Source organism: Neovison vison, chromosome 1 (assembly GCF_020171115.1).
Source record: "Neovison vison isolate M4711 chromosome 1, ASM_NN_V1, whole genome shotgun sequence".
NCBI classification, from domain to species: domain Eukaryota; kingdom Metazoa; phylum Chordata; class Mammalia; order Carnivora; family Mustelidae; genus Neogale; species Neogale vison.
Window position 1 is genome coordinate 174,150,999 of NC_058091.1, and position 27,217 is coordinate 174,178,215.

Genomic DNA, 27,217 nt, shown 5'->3' on the forward strand with positions numbered 1-27,217 from the left:
CCCTGCTTTTCCAGTGTAGCAAATACCCCAAAAGAGTTGTGTCTGCATACAGTCTCCCCTTCTCGGTGTCCCTTCTCTCCCCGCCACTCTCCAAAACCAGAGACCTCCTTTTTAGTCAATCCCATGGCCGCTTTTCCATCCTCAAGCGCCTCCGCCATATTCAGCATCTTCCATCCCTCCTGCTTCTTAAAACGCCTTCTTGATTTCGCTTCCTCTTTTCCACCTATATTAGTAATCTCCCCTATGGAGGCTTTCTACATTCTGAGGGGCCCTGGCTCCATCCTTGGCTCTTCTCCACACTCTGGGCAATGATTCTTTTTTTTTTTTTTTTTTTTTTAAGATTTTATTTATTTGAGAGAGAGAGAGCATGAAAGGTGCGAGGGGCAGAGGGAGAAGCCGGCTCCCTGATAAGCAGAGGGCCTGCTGTGGGACTTGATCCTGCTTAACCAACTGAGCCACCGAGGTGCCCTGGGCAATGATTCTTAACCTGGCTTGGTCTGCAAAAAATGCAGGGGTGGGTAGCCCCTCTTTAATGAATCTAGACTCCCCAGAGAAGACCATGAACATCCGTTGTTAAAATGTTGTTTCACTTGTTTGTTTTTGTTACCTGACTCTACTACTGGGTGGCCAGGATTGAGAGTCCAGATGATTTTATCTAGTCCCGGAATCAATACTGAATACCAGCTAATGACTCCCAATCCATCTTTCCTAGATCCCATGCTCATTTATGCTGTTGTCTGTTTTACACTTCCTCTAGAGATGGAATGTTCATTTCCCCCACTCTCGCTAGCCCCCCACACCTGCTTCTCCCCTGTATTTGCCCCTCTCAGTCAGCACATGGGATACACAGCTTTTAATCCCAAAGCCTAGGTGAACTTGAGTCCCTCTCCTCCTCCCCTCAGGGCTACACAGCAAATCCAATAACAAGTTCTGTCCATCTTCCTTGATGACCTACTCTCCTGGTTATCTTCTTGCTTCTTTCTCAGTTCCCTTTCATCTCCTTTGCTGCCCCCGTCCCTCTTGTTTGTCTCTTCAAATGTTGGCCTTGGTCTGACTTTTCTGCTGTTCTTCTGATTCCACTCTCTTCCTACCCATTCCTGAGCCTCCAGATTTCCTCCCTGACGGTGACGTCTAAATTTATATTTCAAGCCCAATCTCTTGTCCAGGTTCTACACCTGCATGTCCAGCTACTGTCCCACAGGCAACTCAATTTCACTGTGTAGTGAGGTGAACTTACCCTCTCTTCCAGTCTCCTCCCAGTGAATCATGCAATTGACGATCCCAAAATCTACAAGGCATCTCCCTCTACCTCATCCCTATGCCCCATCCCATGTCACTGTGATCAGTATTGCCAATATGAAATAGCTGTAGAATCTGCACACTGCTTGTCACTGTCTACTGCCACCGACCAAGATCAAGCCACCTCCGTCTCCTCTTATCTAGATTACTTTAAGGGTGGATGGGATGTCCCCCCAATCCCACCCCCACAGCAGTCTGGCTTCCTGTGCTATCATTGGTCTTCATCAAATGCCTATCTCATGGTGTCATCCTCTGCCTAAGATACTGTACTGGAGTTCTAATTAAGTCTTAACTTTTAAACAGCCCTTAGAGGCAGGATCCTAATAACCTGTTCTCAGCGGGCTGGACCTGTTGGAATTTCTTGGAAGTGTCTGCCTCCCTCCTTCCACATCCCCAGTGCCATCACCCGATTATATGCACATGACCACCTCTGGCTCCTTGTTTATCATGAATCTTCAGGGCTACCACAAGGCAGTAAGACCTCAATAAATATTCGTTAACTAAATGTGGGAGGGCAGGAGCTTTGAATGGTAATCATCACCATGTTCCGATTCTGATTTACCTTGCCTTACAAACTGAAGGGTTTCCAGAGCTGAAAATTTATGTTTTGTCGAATAGTTCTGCATATGGGTTTCTCTCAGCTCTGTAGTTTCCAGGGGATTATTTAAAACAACAACAAAAAACAACAACAAAAAAAAAAACTAGAAGAAGTATATGGTGTCTGCTAGCAAATCATTTGCTGGCTGTGCTCTTTGAATGGCGGTAGAGGGCTGAGCTTGGGAGACTGGCCAAATAGTGCAGAGGAAGCAAACCACCCTCATGACCCAGGAAGGCAGGGGGGCGGGGAGGGTGTGGATTGGTAGTGGCGTGAGCCTCTGCAGTGAGTTTTTTTCCCCCGCTGTGGGCATGCGTAAGTCAGGATCCAAGTGCCCTGAAACGTGCCGGAACTTGTCCGAACTGTTGATTGCATTTTCAAACCTGTTTGGGAAGGAGTCTGGAACACCACTGGCAGCGTGCTTGTGTCTTATCTGCAGCTGATCTGATTAAAAGGAACAGACAGGAACTTAAATCGTGTTTAACCTATAGGGATATACTGAGGAATATCTCGGTCTCCCCTGTCATGAATCTAAAGGAGAATGGGGAAGGGTTTTTTTCCCCTTTGGAAGATTTGGGTCTGTGTTTCAGACATCCTCCACAGGGCTGGGAGCTCCTAGGTGAGGTTTCCACAGCTCTGTCATCTTCAAACTCCTATCTGTAACCTCTTCATGACGAGGCTTAGAAGGGCCAACAGTCAGTGCTGAGTCAGAGGAATAACAAGAAGGGAATGACACACTTCCTGCCCTGAGTTCTTGGGAGTTTTTATGGTTTGTTTTTCTGTTTGGCTTTGAAGATTCCTTGAAAAGACAGAAGCTTGCCCTGGCCCATCTTTGGATCAGCCACCTCTATTTATTTTTTGATCTCCTAGGATACCTAACCTGCTATGCCTTCTTGTTACTCAAAGGTTTTTAAAATCTTTCTTTTTGTTGTTGTTTATTATGCAAGTATCACATGCTTGTCTAGTTTATTTATCAACTATCATTTAACCAAAAGAATGAAAAATGGTGGGGGGGAGGTACTTCTTAATTTCACCACCCAGGAAAAAACTTTGGAGAATATCACTCCAGGCTTTTTATGTACACCTCTAGTTTTTCTCTACAAAAATTATATGATACTTAATAAAATTTCTTTTATCTGTTGCTTTGTAGGCTTTGCGAAGAGTTCTCTTGTTATTAATTACTTGGCATGATCAGTTTGAAAGACTGTATCACGTGCCATGATATGGACGTGCTGTAATTCACTTAGCCCATCCCCCAGGCGGATACTCGGGCTGCTTTCAGTCTCTGGCATGATTATAAGAACACCACACAACTCCCTTGGACTACAGCTGCCCACACTTGTCCCTGTTTCATTGGATGTATTCCTGGAAGTGGTTCAAAGGACATGTGGAGTTTTCAGGTTTTGGTCTTCCCCGCCACTCTGCCTTCCAGACATTGGTCCTGTTTCACATTCTCACCATATAAACCTCTCACCATGTCCCATATGGCACTATCTGTTCTGGCCTTTGCCTGACTCCCATCTGCTTCTCACACCCTTCTTCCCTGTGCTTCCAGCATGCAGCCCCACTGGCCCCCTTTCTGCTCCTTTCCCTGCAGCGTGCTGAGTTGTCCTGTCTTGGGCTGGTGCACCTGTTCCTCTTACCGTCCGGCCTGCTTTTCCTCTGGCTCTTGGCACACTCCTATGCCACCTCTGCCAGAGTGGGCTCCGTCACTGTTCCCTGTTCATTTCCAGTCTGGCACCTCTCACCATCTGTCCTTCAATTATTTATGTTTTGTTGGGTGCTGTCTCTTTCCCCCATCGAATGTTAATTTCATAGCTCAGGCAACCTTGTGTATTTTCCTTCACACTCTGTTCCGGCGTCTAAATCAGTACCGAGCATGCAGTAGGTACTGCATAAATACAGGTAGAGGCTGTCAAATGAATGGAGCAGCCTCCTTGTCATCTGCGAAGGTACAGTGGAGTACAGAGGAGGAAATGGGGACAGCAGTGGCTGTCCCGTGGAGCAAAATGTGCTAAATGCTAGGCAAAAGCTTCCAAGCGGCATAGGGAGTCAGGAGTGGGAGCTGGTCTCTGGCTACCAGCATCCTGCCGGCCTTGTGTGAGCTGAGCCTCGGGACACTGGCTGTGGTCTGTGACTGAGAATTGTGGAAAGGACATGAGAGGCCGGGGTGTGCAGGTGAGCGGAGGTCCAGAGGGAGGACAGTGGGAAGCTGGCTGTGGCCGGGACTGGGGAGCACTCTGAGTCCCGTGCAGAGGATGGCACGTGAGTGAGAATGTGGAAGCCTGTTTTAAACTCGGATCTAGGCACAGATGGTGGTGTTAGGTGACAGAGTCACACTTTGGGACAATGTCCTGGGAGAGCAGCTAAGTGGAAGGAGCCGTTCCGGCCCGAGGATGCAGTGATGAGGGAGACAGAGGGGGCATTTCAGAGGTGGGGAAACAGGAGGGTTTGGGGGCGGGCAGGGGGAGCGAGGGGCCACAGTGACACTGAGGTTTCCGGTCTGCATGACTAATGGGTGGGTGAGATACAGGGCCCTAGAGAAGCCTCCCTGCAAATGGTCAAACCTGATAGGTGTTTTTCCTAAAGAGAAAAATCGGAGAAACTTTACTCAAGAAACTCTGTACTTTCTGATGATTCTCTAAACAGACAAGTTTCAGAGAGTTATGTTTTGGGGTTTTTGTTTTGTTTTGCTTTGCTTTGTTTTTTTTTTTTTACTTTAGGTTTGGAAATAACCATAATGACAGGGACATCTGGGTGGCTCAGTCAGTTAAGCCTCTGCCTTTGGCTCAGGTCATGATCTCAGGGTCCTGGTTTCCAGCCCTGCACTGGGCTCCCTGGTCAATGGAGAGCCTGTTTCTCCCTCTGCCTCCGCTGCTCCCCTTCCCTGTGTTTCTCTCTCTCTCTCTCTGACAAATAAATAAAATCTTAAAAAAAAAAAACCAAACCCCTGCATTTCGACAAAGCTCTCTATCCTCTAAAGAAGGAAGAACAAGTAGAACAGCTTGCTGACATTCCCTGGAAAGTTGTCTTTTCAAGAAACCACTTTGTGCCACCTCTAAAGCGAAGGGTTTCACAGAATCCAAATGAGAAGGAGAACAGCGGAAGCACAGCAGGCAGGCGGTGAGACTTGGTGAATGAATGACCATCCAGGCCGGGAGAGGAATCCACAGTGACCACGGACAGGGTGGTAGTGGAAGCCAGAGAGGTTAAAACACAGAAAAGAATAATGGGCTTTGGCAGGGGAGGGATGCGGAGGAATTCAGCTTGGGAAATATCATATGTTGTATATTAACTAGAAATTCTAGAAATTTATAGAGAAATTGACTGTGCAATTGGAGAGTTTTTCTTGGCAAATGGAAAGTTTAATTAGTTTAGTGTTCCCTCGCTCGGGCTCACACTCGGTTTCACAGGGAGGTTTGCAATGGAAGAATGCTAGAAAGTGTCAGGATTCCATTTATATTCAGTTCAGCAGAAAGTAAACCACATTTCGAGTGCCAGCATATTTATTAGAGCAGATGCTCGGTGGTTTTGTGTTTTTTGCCTTGTAAATGCTGATCTAGTGTTTTCATTGGTGGTGCGGGTGTGAAGAGAGCTTGGAGCCTGTGTCTGAGGAAGACAGACATAAATGCTCCTTCTGGAGTCCTAGGATCTGGTTGTCACTGCAGATGCAGAGTTTCACCAGCTAGCAATGTGATTTGGGGCACACTATGGGCTTCCTTGGGCTGCTTCATTTCCCTTGCTTGTGCAACAAGGTTGGATATCTGAGGTCCTGCCAACACTGAGGTTATGTGAATTTTAAGAAAGAAAGGGGGAAGATGGTCCTGTCTGGTGGGGGAAGGGGCTCTGAGTAGCATTGTATAAAATTTATGCTTGAAACTTAGAAACACATACGATACGATAGAAAGGTCTGCCATCCCCATGCTTATTAATTTGTGCAGCCCGTTTTCGGGGGAGGCTGAGAACAGCAGCTGACACGGGAACAGATCTGAGAAGTCACGCCCCCGCCGCCGCCCCAAGTCCTATCTCTGATGCCAGCACTGGCCAGCCCTCCACCCACCCCGGGCTCCAACTCACTGTCTCACCCACTGCTCTCCTGGCTTTGAAAGGTGGGTTGCCAGGTGTTCCTTTTATTTTCTAGACACTTGGGCTGTTGGTGCTTTCTGTCTGGTCAGCCAAGGACACTGGTGAATATGATATGAAGAGAGGAAAGCCAACAGGGTCAGGGCAAGCCAGACCTGTGTTCCTAGGCTGGCATTTGCACTGAGCAGGTGCCTTAGATATGGGGAAGTCATGCTCATCACCTGTAACCTGGGAATCATGGCGCATACCTCCCAGGGTTTCAGTGAGGACTGAATGAATGTGGGGAGAGCATCATGCATGTTTCCTGGGATCAAGAGGGTGCCTGACACCAGTGGGATTTTCCCACCCAGGTCTGGGCACGAACCACGTGCTTCTCTGCCAACACTGAGCCTCCCTGGTGAGAGAGGGTGGGTCTGACCACCTGCTGTCTCTGGGGCAGCATCTGTGAGATCTTCTGGAACACCTTGCCAAACTCAGGCACTGATTCTTCTGGAATGATTCCCAGTCGGCCCACTTCTTCCCTGCTCTGCCCATGACTTCTTCGTCCTTGAAGAAGAGCAGAGAGGGGCACCTGGGTGGATCAGTGGGTTAAAACCTCTGCTTTCGGCTCAGGTCGTGATCCTAGGGTCCTGGGATCGGGCCTCACATGGGGCCCTCTGCTCAGCAGGGAACTTGCTTCTCTCTGTCTGCCTGCCTCTTTGCCTACTTGTGATCTCTGTCAAATAAATAAATAAAATCTTAAAAAAAAAAAAAAGAAGAAGAAGAACAGAGGGACACAGAGAAGCAACTCCAGTTGAGGAAGAGGCTGTGGTGGGGGCCATGGTTTTTGGGAGGCCACTGAAAGAGTTGAGGTGGCTGGAGGAAGCAGAGGAGAGGAGGTCTGGAGAGACCTAAAGGGGAAGGGGATCATCCCTCTTCTTGGTGGCTGGGGCAGCATACCCCAGGGACTAGGGAGCATCTTGGAAATGCCAGGGCGGGAAGGTCAAGGTGTTTTGAAGCCATCTCCAGTTCCATCTCTAAGGCTATAAAATCAGATTAAGTACACAGATGCAGGTATCTTTCTCATGCAGGCACACATTTCATGGTTGTTGTGGTGATTTTGTTGAATGTGCAGCCGATAAGGATGTGGGTAACTGTCAGGCAGTATTTTTCTTGAGGTACGTGATACACAGTTGATGAAACTAGGCCAGAGAGAGTGTGCACCCAGGAGGTAGTTCTGGAGGAACAACAGGGCTTGCAACGTCCTGTTGGCTCTGCCAGTGTTTGTGGAAACTGGGATGGCCACCCACTTGTCCTGGGTGTGGGGACCGTGAGATGATATTAGTGACAGTGCCTAGATAATCTGGAGCACATGTACACGGACGAGAAGACTCTGGTGTTCCAGAGTTGAGTGGTTTCCAGCAGATGGTGAAGAAATACCATAGAAGATGGCTTCTAATCATTAGCAGTGTCAGAAGTGGGAGATTGGGGGATTGGGGTGCTGAGCTGTGCTCCCCAGAAAAGATAGCCAGCTGCATTCCTGCATGCCACAGCAAAGTTAAATCTGGACCGGTGCCTCGGTCACCAGACCGCGAGGCCTGGAGCGTGTGCGAGGGCCCTGCCAGGCCACGAGGTCTGGAGCGTGTGCGAAGGCCATGCCGCCATGTTGGCGGCTGTTTTCTGTGATGCTGTCGGCCGCCTCCTTCATTCTTCCCTTCCCAGGTCTACACAGTGTAGCTCCAGCCCCTGCAGCCAATGGGCTAGGGTTCACAAAGTCATAGGGTTCAGAATCTTGTCCTTCCAAGAGGAGGCATGTAGTCTCTCGGCAGGTCCCATGACCTTTAGTCTCTGATGGGATTTGTCACAGCACGAAGGGGCCAGGGAGAATTTGGGGACATCACACAGGGAATGCGGAAGGATGCTTTCTCTGGTGTAAGCTTCAAACCGCCATGATTCAGTCACACGATAATGCAGTCTGAAGACCATAAGAAATGATAACGTATCTGTAAATTGATGTGTGTCTGGTGTCTCTTTCCATCTTCTCCCAGAATAAGTAGTAGGCATTGGGTTTATAATTCAGATCGACAGTAATGCTCATTGCTCCTTGAGCCTGCCATGTGCATCAGGCAAGGTGTAATTTGCTTCCCGTTGTCCCCTTCACACCCTGACAGCACTTCTATGAGGCCGATGATGGTGCTATTCGCAATTGTCTAGAGAATAAAATTGCTCAGAGAGGTGACATAATTTGCAATTTTATAAAACCAGGAAGTGGTGTCGCTGGAATGTGAACCAGGACTGACTCCAGAGTATTTGTCCTTTGCTTTCCACTTGGTATCTTTTCTTGCCACATACTTGGTAGCCTTAGGACAGTATCATTGCTACAGAGAATAAAAATAAAGTCAAGAAACTTACTGTGTAGTTTGGGATAAGACGGATAGGCCAGTAAAGGTCATTTATGGACAGCTGTGATAGGTACCCAGAAAGTCTTTCCAGGGAAGTTCAAGGGAGGTGACAGGGGGGCTAAAGGAAGAAGGTGAGATCTTATCTAACTGGTTGGGACACTCAAGGTCTTCATAGAGGCAGTGCCTGTGGAAGTGGTCCTTGCGGGACAGGTAGAAGCTTGCCTGGTGAGGATGGATAAGGGAACAGTTTGTGGGTGCTGATAACTGCCAAATGCTCAGGCAAATCAACAAGCATCTGAAGAGATAATTGGATCATGTATGCACATAGATCCTTCTATAAGGACCTGTGTGTATTGTGTATGCCTGGATACAGTCACATTCTTTAAAAAGACTTTACACTCTTTTCACAAGTGAAAGGCTAATGATTTTCAGTCGCAACATTGTCCAAACTGTTCTCTGCTTCTCCTGAGAACAAGAATACCTCTGAGCAGTAGTTAGTTACTATTAATAGACATTCATGTTTATACTGGCCAGGTAGGAATGAAGAGCTTTTTTGATTTTTTTTTCCCCTAGGCAGCATCTATGATTGGAGCTGCTCCTCTTTTTTTTTTTTTTTTTAAGTATCGGCTCCTCTTTTCTAACATGTTGAAACGTTAAGACTTCCTGTTTCTGCTTGATTTTGAAAACATCTCCTGTTCGCCAATCACAGGTAATCCCTGTGTTTCTGTGGAGCATTTACAGGCGGCACTTACAGGCGGCAGGTGCGGGCTCTCCCCATTTTGGAAATGGGGACCTCTCTGGATTCACAATTAAAGGCTACCTAATGCATTCCACTACAGGTGACGAAACCCAGCTCCCAGAATAACAAGCAAGACAACTTTTAAAGTGACTCTTGACCGGTGTCTTCTGTGTGCTCGCGGAGCGTACGGTGGATTTTTTTTTTTAAGGATGGTATAAATTCTTGGGAATTATTCTCGGGGAAGACTGACTTCTTCCTGAAGGCGACACAGTTACCATAGAATCGGTATCAACAAAGTGGCCGTGTCCATTCCTCCTGGCTGTGTGACAACCAAGACAACCCAAAGCTGTCCTCCTGACCGAGGACGGGGGAAAAATGCTGAAACTCGGTGAGTTCGAATGGCCCTCAGACTCACGTTCCAATGACTCAGTGACACGGTGTTGCTGTCTGCAAGGGAGTAACATTTGGTCATGGCTTTAAAGTGGTTCTGTCAAACAAATCACCGCTTTTCTTTTTCTGTGACTGGGTGTGGGGACCTGGCTTAAGCCGAGGGAGGTAGAATAGGGTGGGTGAAAAAATAGCATCTGAAATTTGCATGTCGATTGTTTCTCTGTAAACAAGTGAAGGATCAAAATGCTTCAGAAATGGGACTCTGGTAAGATTGGAGAGCTGTTTCACTTAAAGTTTCTCCTTTTTGCATTTCCCATGTCTTTGTTAACTGTGAGATGTCTCTGGGTCCCAGCACGTCCGGCAGTGACCTGTGAACACAGGGACATTTTATTTTTCGTCTCCTGTTGTGTAGATGTTGGTCAGAATACTGTTCTCCCTAACAGCCAATAAACAGTTTAGCTCAACAGGTATATGGGCCTTTGTACTTTCAAAACATGTCTTGTTTTAAAACATGGGCTTGTTTTCAGCCATAGTTAAAGCTTCTACAAGTAGACTCAGTTTCATTTTTGAGGTAAATTGGAAAACTTCTTGAGCATGGAAATAAAACAATTTAAATAGCCCTTAAAGTTATGTAAGGATTTTGCACACTTTTTCAATTCTATGCCAGATATTTGTTGAAGTTCCTCTAAAATTTGTTTGCTCAGAAGACTTTCTGGAGCTTCGGCTAAATACGAGGAGGGGGTTAGGAACTGAAAGACGTAGCTAAGCATCAGTATATCTAGTTTCTTAGCCCATTAATTGAACCTTGGCAGCCAATGCAATTTCCTAGAGCCATGACTTCTTCTTCTTCTTCTTTTTTTTGGGGGGGGGTGTATGGAAAGTGGTCACCTGCACATCATTTATGGTAAATGTACATTTGCTCACCAGATGCCTAGAGCTGTGTGTGTGATTCTCTGCTTGCTTTACACGTGTATCCAGGCACCTTCTATCAAATATATGCCTGTGACTGTAGCTCACGACATCCATGCAGTTGGGATCAGAGCCAGGTTTGGTTGGGAAGGTTTCCTGGAAGAAGTGAGTTTGGGTGGGGGTGGGGGGGGCAAGAGAGGGAGTTTCAAAAGGAGGTAAGTATTGCACTTGGGCAGAAGGAAGCAGCATACACAAAGCTTCCAAGGCTGGAGTGGAAAGTCAGATGTATTCAGTGAGTAAGCGTGAACCGTATGAGAAGAGATTGTAAATTAGTGGTTGAAAATCACCAGGCTACCAGGGGAGAAGAGGCCAGGGCTGTGTGTGGAGGAGGACAGGAGAGGCTTGTGGGAGCTGCTCTCCTGCATGTGTTGTTAGTAAATTTCACGCCTGGATACCTGTGGACGCTGACCATGTTGCCATCTAGTGGAGCCAGCGGAAATGCACCTGCTAACCTCTTTTCACTTGAGGTTCAATAATGTGGTATCTTAGCAGTAGGGAAGCTCACTTCTGTTTTCCCTAGGAATTTTACATAAGGAATTAGGGGAGATGGATGTAACTGTGCGCCCCCCAAATGATATTAATTTTGACTCTAGAAAATAGGACTGAATCCCAATAGAAAGCATTTCTCACAGACAATGTTTGTTGGTCGTGAAGTCCATCCTGGTACAGTGGTGGTGGAGGAGAGCCCTCCCGTGAGAAGCACCACAGTGCACAGACCTCAGAGCTGGAAGACGCTGTAGAGGGCTGTACCCCACCCATCCCCTCCCCCTTGCATCTATCTGTGTCTGCATCCATTCAGCAAAACTTCCTGAGTTCCTGTTACCTGTCAGGCTCTCTTCCGGGTGCTGGGGAATAAGAGAAGATAGAGAGCCCTGCTCATAAGAAAAAAAAAAATAAAGACCTAAAATAAGGAACTCAAGAAATCCCTGCCCTTGGAGCACTGACATTCTAGTGGGAAAGATGAACAATAAACAAAGAAGTAAAAAACAGAATAGGTGGGATTCTGTTAAGTAAGTGCAAGGGAGGAAAAAAAAATTATGTCTAAAATGGGGGATAAGTATTGTCGTCCATGTCTGTGGGTGGTGGAGGTGGAGGAAGGATTTGCAATTGTGTGTCCTCACTGAGGAGACTGTGCGACTAGTTTGAGAGATTGTGATATTAGTCTCTCCTAAAGGTGTGAGGAAGCCAGACAGGTGATGCATATTCTGGAGAGGAGCATTCCCGGCAGAGGGCAAGAAGATACAAAGGCCCTGGCGTGGGAATGGTCCTAGTGCGTTCCTAAAACTGCAAGGGGACTGATCAGAGGAAAGACGAGCCAGAGAGATGGGAAGGGGTCAGATCAGCTTGGGCCGTGGTGACAGTTAAAACGAATTTGACATTTGACATGAAAGGAGAAGCCCTCTAATCTAGTGTAACATCATTTGATAAATGAAACTTAGGACAAAGAAATCAGGTCAGGTGTCCGTGGTTAGTCAGCATCATGGGGCCAGAGCGGGGTTGAGAACGTGCTTTCTAAACCATGTTCTTCCTCCGGACCTAGCCTGCCCCGGTGAGGATGCATGATCCCATTGAGCCTCAGGCTTATAAGTGCAGTGGTCCTGAAATAGCCTGGCACTGTGGGGTCCTCCCAACAGCTGTGTGTCAGCACGGTTCATCCTGGTCCTTCCCTCGGGATGACCACCGTACACACAGAAAGGAGGAGACCTCTTCTTTCAGAGGACTCCTCTGCCAAAAAGCGCCTTCCTTCATTTTGGTATGGAGGTAAATTAAATTCTTTGGGTTTTGCCCTCAGTTAAACCCCTAAACCTATAGTCTCATGAAGGCTCCCTACATCCATTGTGTGGTTACTTGGATATAGCAAATGCAAGATTTTTAGGGCTTACAGGGGTAGATCACAGTTCTTGTCATGAGAGGTACTAAGGTTGAATAATGCAAGTTATTTAAAATGATTTTGAAAATAGGGGCACTTGGGTGGCTCAGTTAAGTGTCCATGGCTCAGGGCATGATCTGAGGATCATGGGGAGACGGATTCTCTCTCCTTCTTCCCCCCTCCAAATAAATAAATAAAATCTTTAAAAAAAATAAAGAATTTGAAAATAGGACCACCAGATGAGGAGAGAGCCCCTTGCTGTCACCAAATACAGCTGGACCTGGACAGTTTTACCCAACGTGCTTCATTTTCTTTCTTTACTGTGAGCCTGTTCAAGTCCCCCCTCCCTTCCACCTTCTTTAGATCTTATGACTATTGTCCTCTGGACATGAGCCAGATCCCCTAATCTCACTTTCTGAGGAAAGTCAGACGAGTGCTCCGTGTACAGGAGAACCTGCACAGTCTCCTCTCCATCACGCACAGCCTGGATCCTGTGGATGGAGTCACAGGGGGTCCTGGCACCAGGACGGTCCCACCCTGTGCAGAAAACTAACTCAGGACTTTCTCTTGCTCCTTCCTTCCCTTTCTTCCAAAGCAAAGCTCCTAGTATAGGTAGTGTGACGTCTACATCATCTTACTTGGCACATACATTTGTTTATATAATACTTTCTCTTTTTTCTTTCTTCTTTTTAAAAATTTATTTATTTGACAGAGAGAGAGAGAGAGAGCAAGAGCACAAGTAGGCAGAGCTGCAGGCAGAGGGAGAGGGAGAAGCTGGTTCCCTGCTGAGCAGAGAGCCCATTGTGGGGCTTGATCCCAGGACCCTGGGATCATGACCTGAGCCAAAGGCAGCCATTTAACCAACTGAGCCACCCAGGTGCCCCTTTTTATTTATTTTTTTGCCAACTAAGTTGATTTCATATGTCCATTTGTGTTTTTGTAAAGTGAGCTCTGAAATCCCACTACCTCAGACTATGAGGATCAGCTTTGATTTGTATCCTCAGGAATTCATCGTCCCTTCAGCACCTGAATCCTTTATTTTCCCCTGGAGCCTGAGGGCACAGTTCTCTGGGATCCTTTCATTTGGGTCTTTAGGTGAATGGGTGCTCCTGGGGATGCTTTTACTTTTTCCTGCCTTCAAGTCTTGCTGTTTTTGCAAGGGAGGCAAACCCCCCTCGTGACAAGGATGTTCCCATCCCGAGTCCCTCGGGAGGTTCGGTCAGGGATGGTGGGGCAGTGCCATACTGGGAGTGGAGGACCCACGTCCTGTCCCTCAGAGCCTCTGCTCCATCTGTGTCACTGATGGAGTTGCTCAGCATTCCCCGCCCTCGGGTCTATGTGCTTGGCTATCATTGCCGTCAGACAGGCAAGACTTGACTCTGCAGGAGAGGCTGTTTTCTGACTTTGTTAGGCAGCCAACTTGAGGAAACGGGGGAGCAAGTACTGGTCGTCTGTGTTTTCTGGGCCTCCTTTACCCGCTGTCCTTTAGGGGCTGGGCACCTGGTAAAGCCGACGGCAAGATTAGAAGTCCTCTAGCGTGCTCCTCATTAGCTGTCCAGAATGGTCTGTCACTTACAGCTCTTATTATGCAAGAAAGAGAAACCCCAGTTTGGATCGGCTCGTACAAAAGAGAATTTTTTATTAGCTTGCATAACTGGAATGAGATTTAGTTTAGCCGCTCAGTGATGTCAGGAACCCATTTTCTTTCTAATCTGCCCTCTGTGGTTGAGTTTCATCCTCAGCAATGCAGTTTCTCTCATGGTGGTTAACTGTCTGCGGCAGTGCTAACTTCACGTGCACGACACACTGTCCAGCAGGAGAGAGAGAGAGAACTGGCTTCTGACAGCTCTATCAGAGGAGTGAGTGACCTCTTCCAGAAGTCCCAGCAAATTTTTCATGTCTCAGTGCCCAATCTTAAGCCACCTTATTGGCTATAGAAGGGAGTGGTGAGTGGCATAGGTTTGGGTTGTCTAAACCAGTCACTGGGGATACATGGGTGGCTAGTCCGTTAACCATCTACCTGCCTTTGGCTCAGATCATGATTCCGGGGTCCTGGGATAGAGTCCTGCATCAGACTCCCTGCTAGGCGAGGAGCCTGCTTCTCCCTCTTCTCTGCCTGCCACTCACCCTGTTTGTGCTCTCTCTCTTTCTCTCTGACAAATAAATAAAATCTTTAAAAAACAAACAAACAAACACACAACAACCAGTCACTCTATGGCAAGGAAGCTAAGATTGCTGTGCCTGAGTTGGAATGGTCAGGGTAAACCTGAGAGTTAGGGATGGACTCCGTGTCTCCCTCAAATAGCACACTGTCCCCCAAGCAGGGTGGATAGGAGGGACATTGAGTGGGCCCCCATTGTCTGCTGAACAGACTTCCTTTTGCTGTGTTTTTTTTCTTTTTTGTTTATTTTCCCCTGTTGCTTCTTATTTGATGACGGCCACGGTTTAATAATACAGTGAATGGAACCCTCCATATTGGATTCCCAGTGCCCCATCCCCCAACCCCATGACAGTGACACAGATGCTGTCAGGGAGAACAATGACATACCCTCCTTGAACCCCAACAGCACTGCCGATCAGGAATGGAAATTCTCAGAGGTCAATAAGGCATCCCCAAAGTGTCATAGACCTGGTCTTGTAAGCGCTGAACAATGAGAATAAGAACTAGAGAAAATTAATTACAGGCAGCCCTTCCATCTATGGTAATTATGTGTCCCCATAAAACACTGAAGTCCAATATAGTTTTTCTTTTAAGACAACGTAATGAGGCCATTTGTTCCTGTAAAGAATACCCTTATGTTTTATAGACATGAGCGTAATTGTCATATCTGGTTATTTTATCTATTTCAACTGATATTACTGGACTCTGGATAATGTAGATTTTGAAACTGCATACGAATAAACAAAACAGGGCAGTCAGTCGTACAGGATGTTATTTTGTTTATTTTAGATGATCCCTCTAGGAGAATGGCCATCAAGGTCAGGAGAAGGGACGAGGGCAACATACAAGGGCTCCAGGGGGAGAAAAAAGGCACAGTGTACAAAGAAAAATCATTTTGGGGGCACCTGGGTGGCTCAGTCTGCCTTCGTCTCAGGTCATGATCCCAGGACCCTAGGATCAAGTCCCACATCAGGCTCCTTGCTCAGTGGGGTGCCTGTTTCTCCCTCTGTGCTGCTCCCCTTGCTTGTGCCCTCTCTCTCTGTCAAATAAATAAATAAATCTTAAGGGAAAGAAATGAGGTAGGTATTCATCTTTGTACATGACCTCCATGAGTGGCAAATGGAATTCCAAACTCCAGAGCCCTGTCCCCAGCCAGCCAGTATTCCTGCCACATCCGTGATGGGACTAGACACACAGAAGGCCAGGCAGGGCCAAAGAGGCTTTTATTTTGGGTGGGCTTTGACCCAAACCCTGATGATGACCTTGAGTGAGCCAGACTGCACCCGTGGGTGTGGCAGAAATCCAGTGCAAGACACTGGGTTAGGCTCCAGAAGGATGCAGGCGTCTTTAAAGGCATGATGCTCTATCACAGGGGGCTGCTTCCACAGTGGAGGTCTTCGAGATGGAGGTTCTAGTGCCCACTAAGACACTTGCATGATGAGCTCTGGACGTGCCGTATCAACTTCCGGGGCCTGATCTCTCCTCCATGAGCAAGCTTGAGCTGAGATTGAACAAGAGGACTTGCAAAGCTTCCCTGAAGCCCTCGCCTTCTGGTTCTTGGGTTCCGTGCGGGCTGTGATGGGAGGAATCATGTGGAACTGTGGCGGGGTGCAGGGTCGGGATCAGAACTCCTCTGGGCCAGGGAATACAGAGACATGGGAGATGGCGGTTTCTGTGTTGCATCCTGCAGGTGTCCTCAGGAGCTACCAAGCAGCTGGTCTGACTCAGGGCTGGATGCAAAAGGCTCCAACTTGCATGTTAGTTGCCTATTACAGATCCCCTGAATAGAGGCGTTGTTTCCTTTGCCAGGCCTAGCTTGGATGCTGGCTGCCAGGCTTGTGTTCTGTAATGTTCCAGATGGCAGGGGTCTTGCGGGAGCCGAGGACGCAGGGTGAGATCGGATAGTGACCAGTGCTGGCCGATACTTCTGTTGAAACATGGTTTCAAAGCTGTGGTCACGTGGCTTATGTTGGGACCTGCAAGCCTCGCTGTACTTTTTTTTGTTTTTTTGGTCTCCTGTTTTGGTAAGAGTCTGATTACAAGGGGTATTGCACACAGTTGTGGTTTTTCGGTTTTTCATGCTCTCGTTGCTCAATTACCCAGCACCAAACGGTCGGCTCTGGAGCTCTACCTAATGGGAGAGAAATGGTTTGTTTGTGTTCCGTGTCAGTCTGGATAAACCAGAGGTCCCAAACTCAAATGTCTGCTAGAACCAGGTAGGAAACGGGAATGTGAAAATAATGCTTTCTACGAACAGTTGGAGGTTATGACACCTGGGGCTGACTTGGAGAGAACAGGTACCATCCCCAGGCATTGACATTGAGATGAAAAACAAAATTTATCCAATCCAAGAAATCCTTTCATAGCTGGACTCAGTCCTAAGGCTACCAGTGTGTGGATTCCTGGGCTATGAATCAGCGAACTTCAGCTGTCACAGACGTTTGCTCAGCCTCAGAAATGTCAGATGTTACAGATATGAGCCCTTTGTCATTTTGCTTCTCAGTGGATTTTAGCTCTTTACCTTAGATGACAAGGCGATCCCTGGGGTAAGTAGGCCACCCTAGCTTTGACCCACAAACTGGAAATGTTTCCAAAGAAATAACGTCCTCATGGATATTGTTCCTTTGGTTGCCGACTTTTGGAGGCTGAATCAATTTAAAGGAGGGAAGATGTAAATCTCATCCAAAACACTTCTGAGTATTTTACAGCATGAAAAAATTTAAAAAAAAATGTGTGCCCCTCAAAACAAGGAACCTCCCACATTGGAAAGGCACACTCCTGCCTTGCCGGTTGTCTGCTGGGTATAGTCACTCCTCTTTGCCTTTTCTCGGAGTTAGGCCAGCTTGGGGGCAAGGACCAGGAAGGAATCTGAAAGGGACAAGCTTGTATTCACTCTTTCCCACCACTTCCATGCCTCTCCATACCCATATTCTTAATTTCTGCATTCCTGCTCTCCCCTGCACCCCCCAGGAAGGAACCAAGAAACCAGTGGACACTTTACACGCTGAGGTGTGAGTCATTCGCAGGCCGTAAGAGACACTTGTATTTTTCAGAGAACTTGATGGTACAACAGGAAATAGGACAACATTTAACCAAAAGTTCTGCTCCTTTAATGAAAGTATTCCTGTAGCGCTAAGTGGATAATTTTAAGTCTGGGGAGCCTTCGAGACACCCCAGAGATAGCACCTTCATGGCCCTGCTTCAGGTAAGATCCGTTGGACTACCACCAGCCACTGAACATGGAGGGGCGTTCCTGCTTTATCCTGTTTTATTTCCATTATTCACATTCCTGTCAGAGTCCATGAAAATTCCTGCAGATGTGTTTTGTAAGAGACTGATGGTGCCCAACTCCCCTGTGTCTGACCAGTGGGAGAGTTACGGGGATTTAAATATTCTTTCAGCAAAGCCACTCAGTTAAAGCTGTGCTAAAATTGTGCTCTTCTCCTAGTGCTTACTCACCAGAATAGTCTCAATTTCTCCCTTTCTGTGAGAGTCCATAAAGGAATAGTCCACAATTCTTTCTGTACTTCCTTAACAGCAATCTATCCCCAAACCCCTTGCAATTTGGCTTCTTTGTCTAATCATGTTACCTAATTGTCTTTTCTCCAAGAAAAGACAGTGGCCACCTCATCATCATATCTGTTGACCTTTTCTTTAGCTTTCCTTTCTGGTGGGTTGTTTTTTCACCTGTTAGCTCTACCAGGAACCATTCTTCCTTTCTTTCTCCCCCATCTCCCCCTCCTTGGCTAATTTCTCCACCCTCCATCTCAGTTCCTTTTAGCTTAGGCATCACTTCTTCCAGGCAGCCTTCCCTGATTGACTTCCTCCCCTAGGACTGATTTACATACATACTGATTTATATACTCCTAATCGATTTCAGAGCACCCCATACTTTTTTGCTTTACACTTACATTATATTTTAATTAGTGTCTTCTCCCTCCCCTGCCTATACAGTAGGGTCTGTGAGGACAGACACTGGTGGTGTTTTATCTGTACCATTTGCCTTATATCTGTACATGGTAAATGTTCCATAAGTATTTGTAGATTGGAGTACTATAGAAACGAAGACAGCATCTGAACAGCACTATCTGTGGCTTCTTCTAGAGCAGGCAGTGAAACCCCAGCTCCTTCATCAAGCTTTGGTTCTCCCTAGGTCCCTTGGACCTCCAATTAGTAGATATAGAGGGGTTGTTAGATGCTGTCGATAAAAAGTGACATCTGGGGACACCTGGGTGGCTCAGTCGGATAAGCGGCTGCCTTCAGCCTAGGTCATGATCTCAGGGTCCTGAGATCAAGCCCCGTATCTGGCTCCCTGCTCAGCGGAGAGCCTGCTTCTCCCTCTCTGCCACTCCGCCTACTTCTACTCTCTCTCTCTGTCAAATAAATAAAATCTTTAAAAAAAAAAAAAGTGATATTTGGCTCTGAGGAAGAAGGCAAGTGTCTGGAAATCCTGACCATGTGTATTCAGCCCCTTTCAGGGAATAACTATTCATTGCTTCTGTTGGCCAAGGAATGGCTCCCTGTTGATGAACCCAAAGGAGTGGATGAGGTTTGAGGGCTCTGACCACTAACAGAACAGGAAACACATTGTTCAAAGAGCCTGGCAAGGGGGCACTAATGATTTTTATCATCACAATGGAGGGAGAACTTGAATATTTGATGGGCAGTTCTAGAGAAACATTGACTAATTCTTAAAGGAACTGATAAGTATGATGGAGATCCAAAAGCATGTGGATAGTCACTGTATTTTTTAGGCCATTTAAGGAATTTTTTTTAAGATTTTATTTATTTATTTGACAGACAGGGATCACAAGTAGTCAGAGAGGCAGGCAGAGAGAGAGGGGAGGAAACAGGCTCCCTGCGGAGCAGATAGCCCGATGCGGGGCTCGATCCCAGGACCCTGGGACCATGACCTGAGCCAAAGGCAGAGGCTTTCGCCCACTGAGCTACCCAGGCGCCCCCATTTAAGGAACTTTTAAGATAATTTCAACTTTATACACTATTCTTTACTGATTTGAGAACCCAGCGTCCCACCTCCTCTCACCTCTGAAAACATGACTCAGCTATGTTAAGAGCATTGTACCTTCTCTGTAGACCTATATTATGATGGGCTTTCGGGAGCATTTGAGAAGAAGGTGAAATCTTGTTCACATGCCTCTCCTTTTGTCTTGAATTTGGATGGGAATTATTGATGGGGCATAATGACAATGAAAAATGACAATTTTTTTTGGCAGGGTTTAGTGGGCCAAAGTGGGTTCATATCTGTACTACAGAAGAGTGTAATCAACAACAATAGTCTGCTGTGTAAAACAAATAATAGTAATGTTCCCTAGCCTTTGTTTAGTGAAGAGATATTCTATGCAATGTATGTTAGAAGTATTTTCAACAAAGGCTGTGGCTTTATAGAAACAGCAGCCCTCTGGGGAAGGGCTCAACTCCTATGGGAAACTGATCTGATAGAAGAGGCTAGAGCCCTCACTGGCTGCACTGCTTAGACCTCGGACTCCGAGGTGTGAAGTGGGACTCCTCCCCTTCCCCCTTGCCATGCCTGTTCCTCTCTGGATTTCCTCCCCTTTCTGTTAAAGTCCCTCTTGCTCCAAGCCAGCTGGGCTCAGATCCTGCCAGTCAGCTTTGCTGTCTGACCTCTCCTGACTGCCCCACACCCCTCTTCTGATGGAGCATATGCTGTATTTGTCTTGGATAAAGTTATTGGTGCTCTGCTCAATCGAAGACTCTATAGCAGGAGAAAAATAGCATGGAATGAGGGCGAGGACCCACCTTCCAGTCTAAGGTCCAAGCTAAGGGACCTTGGTCCAGTCCCTGAATGTCTCTGAGCATCAGTATCCTTGTCTGAAGCAAATGGAGCCAATGATAACCCAAGATTCCTTTCCGTACGGAATTGTTGTGAGGCTCAGTGGCAAAGTGTGCAGACACACATCAAGAACTAGAAAGCACCACCTTGCTGAGACGTAGTAAGATGGAGATGTGTTCTGTAAGTGTGCCTATCACAAGACTTAGCACATAGTAGGTGCTTGATAAACTATGCCTGATGATATTAAGACAGCTGAATATAAAGATAAACCTCATTGGCTTTGACCCGGGCTGCTGGTTCAGAATTTGGGGCAGTGGCCAAGTGGAATATTGCTTCCTTCCTCTGGCCCAGATAATAGGGTATTTGGGACGCCCAAGGTTCTGCCTTTTTACATTCAAAGGTTAATATCATCCATTAAGCACACAGATGACAAAATTAAGTATGTCTTGTGCAACAATGGATTCCCAAGTTGGCTTTAGAAAACACAGTGTATTGGGGCACCTGGGTGGCTCAGTCGGTTAAGCATCTGCCTTCGGCTCTGGTCATGATCCCAGGATCCTGGGATTGGTCCCACATGGGGCTCCCTGCTTAGCGGGGAGCCTGCTTCTTCCTCTCCCTCTGTCTACCACTCTCCCTATTTGTGCATTTTCTCTCTCTCTCAAATAAATACAATCTTTAAAAAAAAAAAATAGAAAACACGGCATATTATAAACACAAACAGTCCCTGAAGGGGAGCTCGTTCCCAAGAGACCAGATGAATAGACTTAATCGCCCAAGAGCCGTTCATGCCTTGAGTAGAGGTGCCTGCAATCCCCATCTGGGATTTATTAGTATATATATTTTGGTGACCCCATGCCAGATGTTAGTTCTTTACCTAAAGGGAACAAAACTCCTGATCTGAGGATGGCGAGGTCGCAGCTCTTTGAAGGTGGGCCACTGCCACCAGCACCTTGCTGGCTCTGGAAATACCATCTGGGGAACTGGAATTGGGTTCAGTCCAGCCTAGTAGTGGTTCTGAGGGCGTGTGTGGAGGAGCCAGAGTCCAGTGGCTTCTACCGGGGACGTTTGCCTTTGCTTATTGCTCTGTGTTTATGAAGATGTTAAAAGGAAGTGCGTCCATTCTGTGCCTGTTGTAAAAACAGAAGGTTTGCAGCTGTCAGAGTTATTTTCTTCTTGGCTCTTTATCTGATGGACTTTTTTGTAAACCTGACAGATTTATGGATGGCTGCAGATGACCAGCGTCAGCTCTTGGGATGTAATGCAAATTTTCTTTCTGTGTTTCTTTGAAGGGCACAGAGATTTATGGACACACTTCCTCGTAATGTAGTTTGGAGGGGAGGGGAACTGGAAATGGTTCTTACATGTTGTCATAATTCAATATTACCAGCGGATCTGTTGATGATTTTATTAGTGCCATGGTGCCCTCGAAGCATCCAACATTTTCTTCTCCTTAAAAAAGAGGTAGGGAGAACCCCACAAGGTATAATCGTGTGTTTTTAAGAGCTTTCAAATCTGCATCAGAAGACAAGGAACATCACGATGATCAGCTTTAAATGTAATAGAAGTTCACTCGGGAAGTGTAGGTTCACGTGGGTGTCAGCAGGCTTTCTGGAGGAATCACAGGCAAGGTTTTGGGAGGGGTTCAAACAACAACAACAACAATGAGGGAACATAGGAGGAAAAATAGACAGTGGCAGCAGCTCCTCCCACAAGGCAGCTTGTAGCTGCAAAGGTGTCATGGTTCTCTGTAATGTTTGTTTCCAGTAATTTCCAGTGAATGAAAATAAGCGTCGAAGTTTCTGAATGAGTGCTTTTCAGATCATTCATTTCTGCTTGTAGGGGGGTGCACATTCATGGTTTTGCCCCTGACCGCATCCTGCATCCGTAATTGGTGGCCTTCGCCCTCTGGGGGAGAGCGTGGTCCTCCAGCTAGCATTTCAACTGTCTTACCACCACCTCCATATCTCTGTGTCTGCCTGGGTGCAGCGATAGAGGCAGCCAGGACCTGTGGCAGGCACAGATTAGTCTATGTCTGTCTAGCTTCTGTGGACATGTAAGGTGTCTTCCCCTGGGCTCACTGAGGGAAATCCACTTACAACCCGTTAGATTATAACAGCTGGAGATGATGGATGGACTAACAGCCATAGGAATGGAGGGAAGAAAGTCTGTCAAGCAAACATTTTGACTGTGGAATTTAGTGAGATTAGAAATAAGGGGAGGGACGCCTGGGTGGCTCAGTGGGTTAAAGCCTCTGCCTTCTGCTCAGGTCATGATTCCAGGGTCATGGGATCGAGCCCTGTATTGGGCTCTCTGCTCAGCGGGGAGTCTGCTTCCCTTCCTCTCTCTCTGCCTGCCTGTCTGTCTAACTCATGATCTCTGTCTGTCAAATAAACAAATAAAATATTTAAAAATAAATAAATAAGTAAGGGGAGACAGAGCAGCCTAAGCCAAAGACCTTGGGAGGCTTCTAGCCACTGTCGCCTCAAGTGAGAAATAATTTGATATCATGAAGAAAATCAAGATGTTGTGTGTGTGCGTCGCTCCTGGTGGGGGTGGGGTATGGGTCTGTCTGTTCCTTCAGTTGGAAGGATAAAGCAGACAGACCCTCCAGACAGCTGGAAACATAGGCAGGAGCTAAGGTTCCTGATGTGCTTCGCTCATGGACACCTTCATGTCTCTGTCTTCTTTTCACATCATTTTCTTGGACCCAAGGAATACCTCACAGTTTCACTTAAGTGCTTGGGTCTAAATAACTACCTGTGTGGAAAACATGATATGTATAAGTCGAAAGATTAAAAAAAAAAATGCTTTTATTTCATTCTTCACCACAGTGACTAGTGGAACAAGTTGTTCCTGCTGGGCCTTGCGTGGTTCAACCAGGATCCAATCAGGAGCATGATAATGGGAACTGGAAGGTTTCATATAAATAAATATGAACTGGGGCACCTGGGTGGCTCAGTGGGTTAAGCCTCTGCCTTCGGCCCAGGTCATGATCCCAGGGTCCTGGGATCGAAACCCCGTGTCAGGCTCTCTGTTCAGCGGGGAGCCTGCTTCCCTTCCTCTCTCTCTGCCTGCCTCTCTGCCTACTTGTGATCTCTGTCTGTCAAATAAATAAAAATAAAATCTTAAAAAAAAATAAATATGAACTAGCGCTATACTAAGTGACTCCTCAAAAGGTGAAAAATAGAAAATTACTGTAAGATCTAGCAATTCCCCTTCTGGGAATGGACCCCCAAAGAACTGAAAGCAGAGACTTGTACAGGTCTTTGCACACCCCTGTTGGCAGCAGCATTGTTCATAAGAGGCAGAAGGGGGTAGTTACCCAATTGCCTACTGAATGGTCCATGAATCAACAAAATGTGATATGTGATATCTACATGCAACAAACTATCATCCAGCCTCAAAAAGGTAGGAAATTCTGGCACAAGCTATACCACGGATGAATCTTTAGGACATGAAGAGAAATATGGCAGTCAACACACAAAAACTTGAATACGCTGTAATTCCACGTATATGGGATGTCTACGGTAGTGAGGTTCAAAGATAGAAAGTAGAATGGTGGTTGCTGGGGACTGAGGGGAGGGGAGAATGGAAAGTTGGCGTTTAATGGGTACCGAGTTTCAGTTTTGCAAATGAAAAGAGTGTTGGAAATGGGAGGTGGTAAGGGTTGCGCAACAATGTTAGGCATTTAGTACAATTGAACTGTATGCTTAAAAATGATTAAGATGGCAAATTTTATGTGATGTGCATTTTACCACGATTAATAATAACAAAGAAAGAAAACAAAAGAAATACCAACTTTAATGAGGACTATCTAGCCAGTGAAGAGAATTGTTAGGAAAAGAGGGAAAGCTAGAGTGGCAACCACTTACCATGGGTTCAAAATAGAGCACCAAGAATGAGCATCCCCCTTGTTCCTTAATGGACAGAGGATGGCTTGCCACAGCTCCATCCAATGGCGGAGAAGTCGCTGTAACACTGTGCTTATAGAACTTGCTGGAAATCCACCTGCTACGATGCTGAGGAAATCTATCTCTGAGGAGGTTTCTCAAAAAAGCACACCAGAACCAAGAAGGGAAAGTTTTTCTTCCCGTAATGTCTCTACAGTGCACCCCACTGACAGAGCTTAGAATTGTACTGACTGGCAAAAGAGAAAATGTATTCCAAGTCCCATCTTTCTTTGCTCAGAGCAGGTGATGAAGGGTGAATTTGGGGCTGCCAGGCCATAAATGGATCACTGCCCAACTCACAACTTCTCAAACCTTGAGATCAGGTTGGATCTCACTACCCTAATTTCCTGTCTTATGTACTTTTAAAATATAATACTTGCTTTTTATCATGGCAACTGCCAACGGCCTAGCTTTGCAAAGAAATGATGTCATTAAATGAAATGTAACACCATCTGGTGTTACACTCTGAACTTGCTCCAAGTTGGAGTTCATATAGTTTCTGAGAGATGTTGAATAATACTTTGTTTTCCTCAAAAATCTAAAATATCCTGCAACACCCCTGTGAGCTTGCCCTTGGCACCACGGCATACAATTTGGGGGTCTCGGAGCTAAACTGATGAGTCTGTTCCAACATTTCTGACCACAGCACTCTAACATATGAGAATCTAAGGTGCCAGTTCAGTTAAGAGGACAGAAGAGTCATGGGTAAAGTCAAAACAGCCTGGGGTAATATTATTTTTGAAAGCCTCTTAGAAAGTTACCAGATTGGAGAATAACATAGCACTTTCCTGTAAGTAGAAGACTTACTGTCTAAGTGCTTCCTTGACCATCAGAATGGGTTGCTAGATGAAATAGTTGGCTTGTCCTTGGTGGCGCTTTCGTGTGGGAAAAAATATATAGCCTTCAATACAACATTGACCCTCAGCGCACGAGATGATCACTGTGTGAGGAGAACATACAGAGACGAGAGTCGGGGAGGGACCAATCTATCCTAGCTCCATCTCAGGCTCGCCCTGCAGCATAAAAAATCCTTATATGGAATGGCAAAAAATGCACTTATTTTATTTATTTATTTATTAAGATTTTATTTATTTATTTGACAGAGATCACAAGTAGACAGGCAGGCAGACAGAGAGGAAGAAGGGAAGCAGGCTCTCTGCTAAGCAGAGAGCTCAATGTGGGGCTCAATCCCAGGACCCTGGGATTATGACCTGAGCCGAAGGCAGAGGCTTTAACCCACTGAGCCACCCAGGCGCCCCTGCATTTATTTATTTTATATATTTTATTTATTTATTTAGCAGAGAGAGAGAGGGAGAGCACAAGCAGGGGCAGCGGCAGGCAGAGGGAGAAGCAGGCTCCCCACCAAGCGGGAAGCCCAGATGCTGGACTGGATCCCAGGATCCCGGGATCATGATCTGAGCTGAAGGCAGACGCTTAACTGACTGAGCCACCCAGGTGTCTCAGCAAATGCATTTAGATGATTACGGTTTTTCTCTTTCTCTTTTGGGCTGCTTGTACATCGTTAAAATTGAGAAAGTTAAATGGCATATGATGGCACTTTGCTGAGTTCAGTAGTCAGAAGTCTGTTGGAGTAGATTTGAGTAAGGGGAAGAGTTTCAACTCTCTTCTGTGTCTTCTGGGAAATGGATGGGCTTCCTAAGGCTTTTTCTCATCAGACAGGCACCCTTGTTCATATTAGCAGCTTCTCAGAGAAGTTAGTTATTTTGGTGATGTCTCCAACTTAGTGAATCATAACAGTTGCATATTTCTACAGCTCTTCTTTAAGGAGAAGCTGAGTGGCTGAAGTTTTGCAGCCTGACCTGTTCAAATGGAAAAAGGACCCCTGCCTTTCAGTGCTACCTACAAAACAGCCCTCTCTTTCCCCCCACCCCAAATGCTGTTTGGAGAAGTTCTGCTTTGGTTCATAGTTTTACCACCTGCTGAGTCTGTCTGTTGAGTTTCAGCCTTGCTTTCACCTGGCAAGCTTGCCCGGCCCTGGAGCTCTGCCTACCAGCCTTTTTGCCCCTTCAACAGTGACTAGTTGGCACAGATGTTAATTTAATAGCCATTCTACCCATGTCAGAAACTCAGTGTCAAAAGCAAATCAGGACAACTTGGAGCAGATTAGACTTTCAAATGGATCTCAGATCAGCAATCAACGTATGGTCCAAATTCCACATAGAAAGCACGACTTCTGTTGCCTTGTGGATTTCACATTTTCTTCAGAAACCAGAATGAAGCTTCTTCACTCCTCACATGCAATTAACCAACCTGTCTTGGCAGCGTTTTCTACGGCCTTAGCGTGAGCGCGTGGAAGAGAAAAGAGATGATCTCTGCCGCCTACTCATCCAGAGAGGCTTGCTTCTGAATTCTTCATCATAACCAGTACCAGATGTGTGGCTGGCACTGGAAAATTGCATAACTGTTTCCATGTTAAGTTCAACTGCAGTCCGTTACAGCCAACACGAGAGGGATCTCCCCTGGCTTGTTAAAAAAGACAATCCAATTTAAAAATCTGTGTTTTGGGGGGTACCTGGGTGGCTCCAGCAATGGGTTGCTTAAGCAATTGACTCTTGATTTCAGCTCAGGTCATGATCTCAGGGTCATAAGATCAAGCCCTGCATCAGGCTCTGCACTGAGCATGGAGCCTGCTGGTGATTCTCTCCTCCCTCTGCCCCTCCGGCTCTTGCTATCCCCCCGCCAACCCAAATCTGTCTCTGTTGTGTTAAAGAATTATTTCCTTGCCGGAAGGTGTAAAATGGTGGTTAGAGTGGCAAGAATTTGACAGTCACTGCCCTTGAGTTGCAGTTTCTTTTAAAGAGGAACCTCCTAATGATCATAAAGGAGATGAGGCTCTCAAAAGAGTGCGTCTCTGCCTAGAGGTCATCAGGGAAAGTCTGGATGAATGCTTACTTACTGCCTAGGATGTGAGTGAGAGATCGCTTCACCAGCCACCTAGAGGATTAGA

General features: G+C 46.4%; 1 protein-coding gene across 2 annotated transcripts in view; it reads left to right on the forward strand.

The window, feature by feature from the left end:
- TNFAIP8 (TNF alpha induced protein 8) overlaps window positions 1–27,217 on the forward strand; it is a 114,108-nt gene that overhangs the window by 42,206 nt on the left and 44,685 nt on the right. The window contains exon 1 of one of the 2 annotated variants that reach the window (XM_044263428.1): window positions 9,024–9,485. The exons of the other annotated variant lie outside the window; for it this stretch is intronic. Coding sequence (XP_044119363.1) covers window positions 9,473–9,485 — 13 coding nt within the window. The 5' untranslated portion in view covers window positions 9,024–9,472. Of the gene's footprint in view, window positions 1–9,023; window positions 9,486–27,217 lie in introns of those variants that run through there. 2 annotated transcript variants of the gene reach the window in all.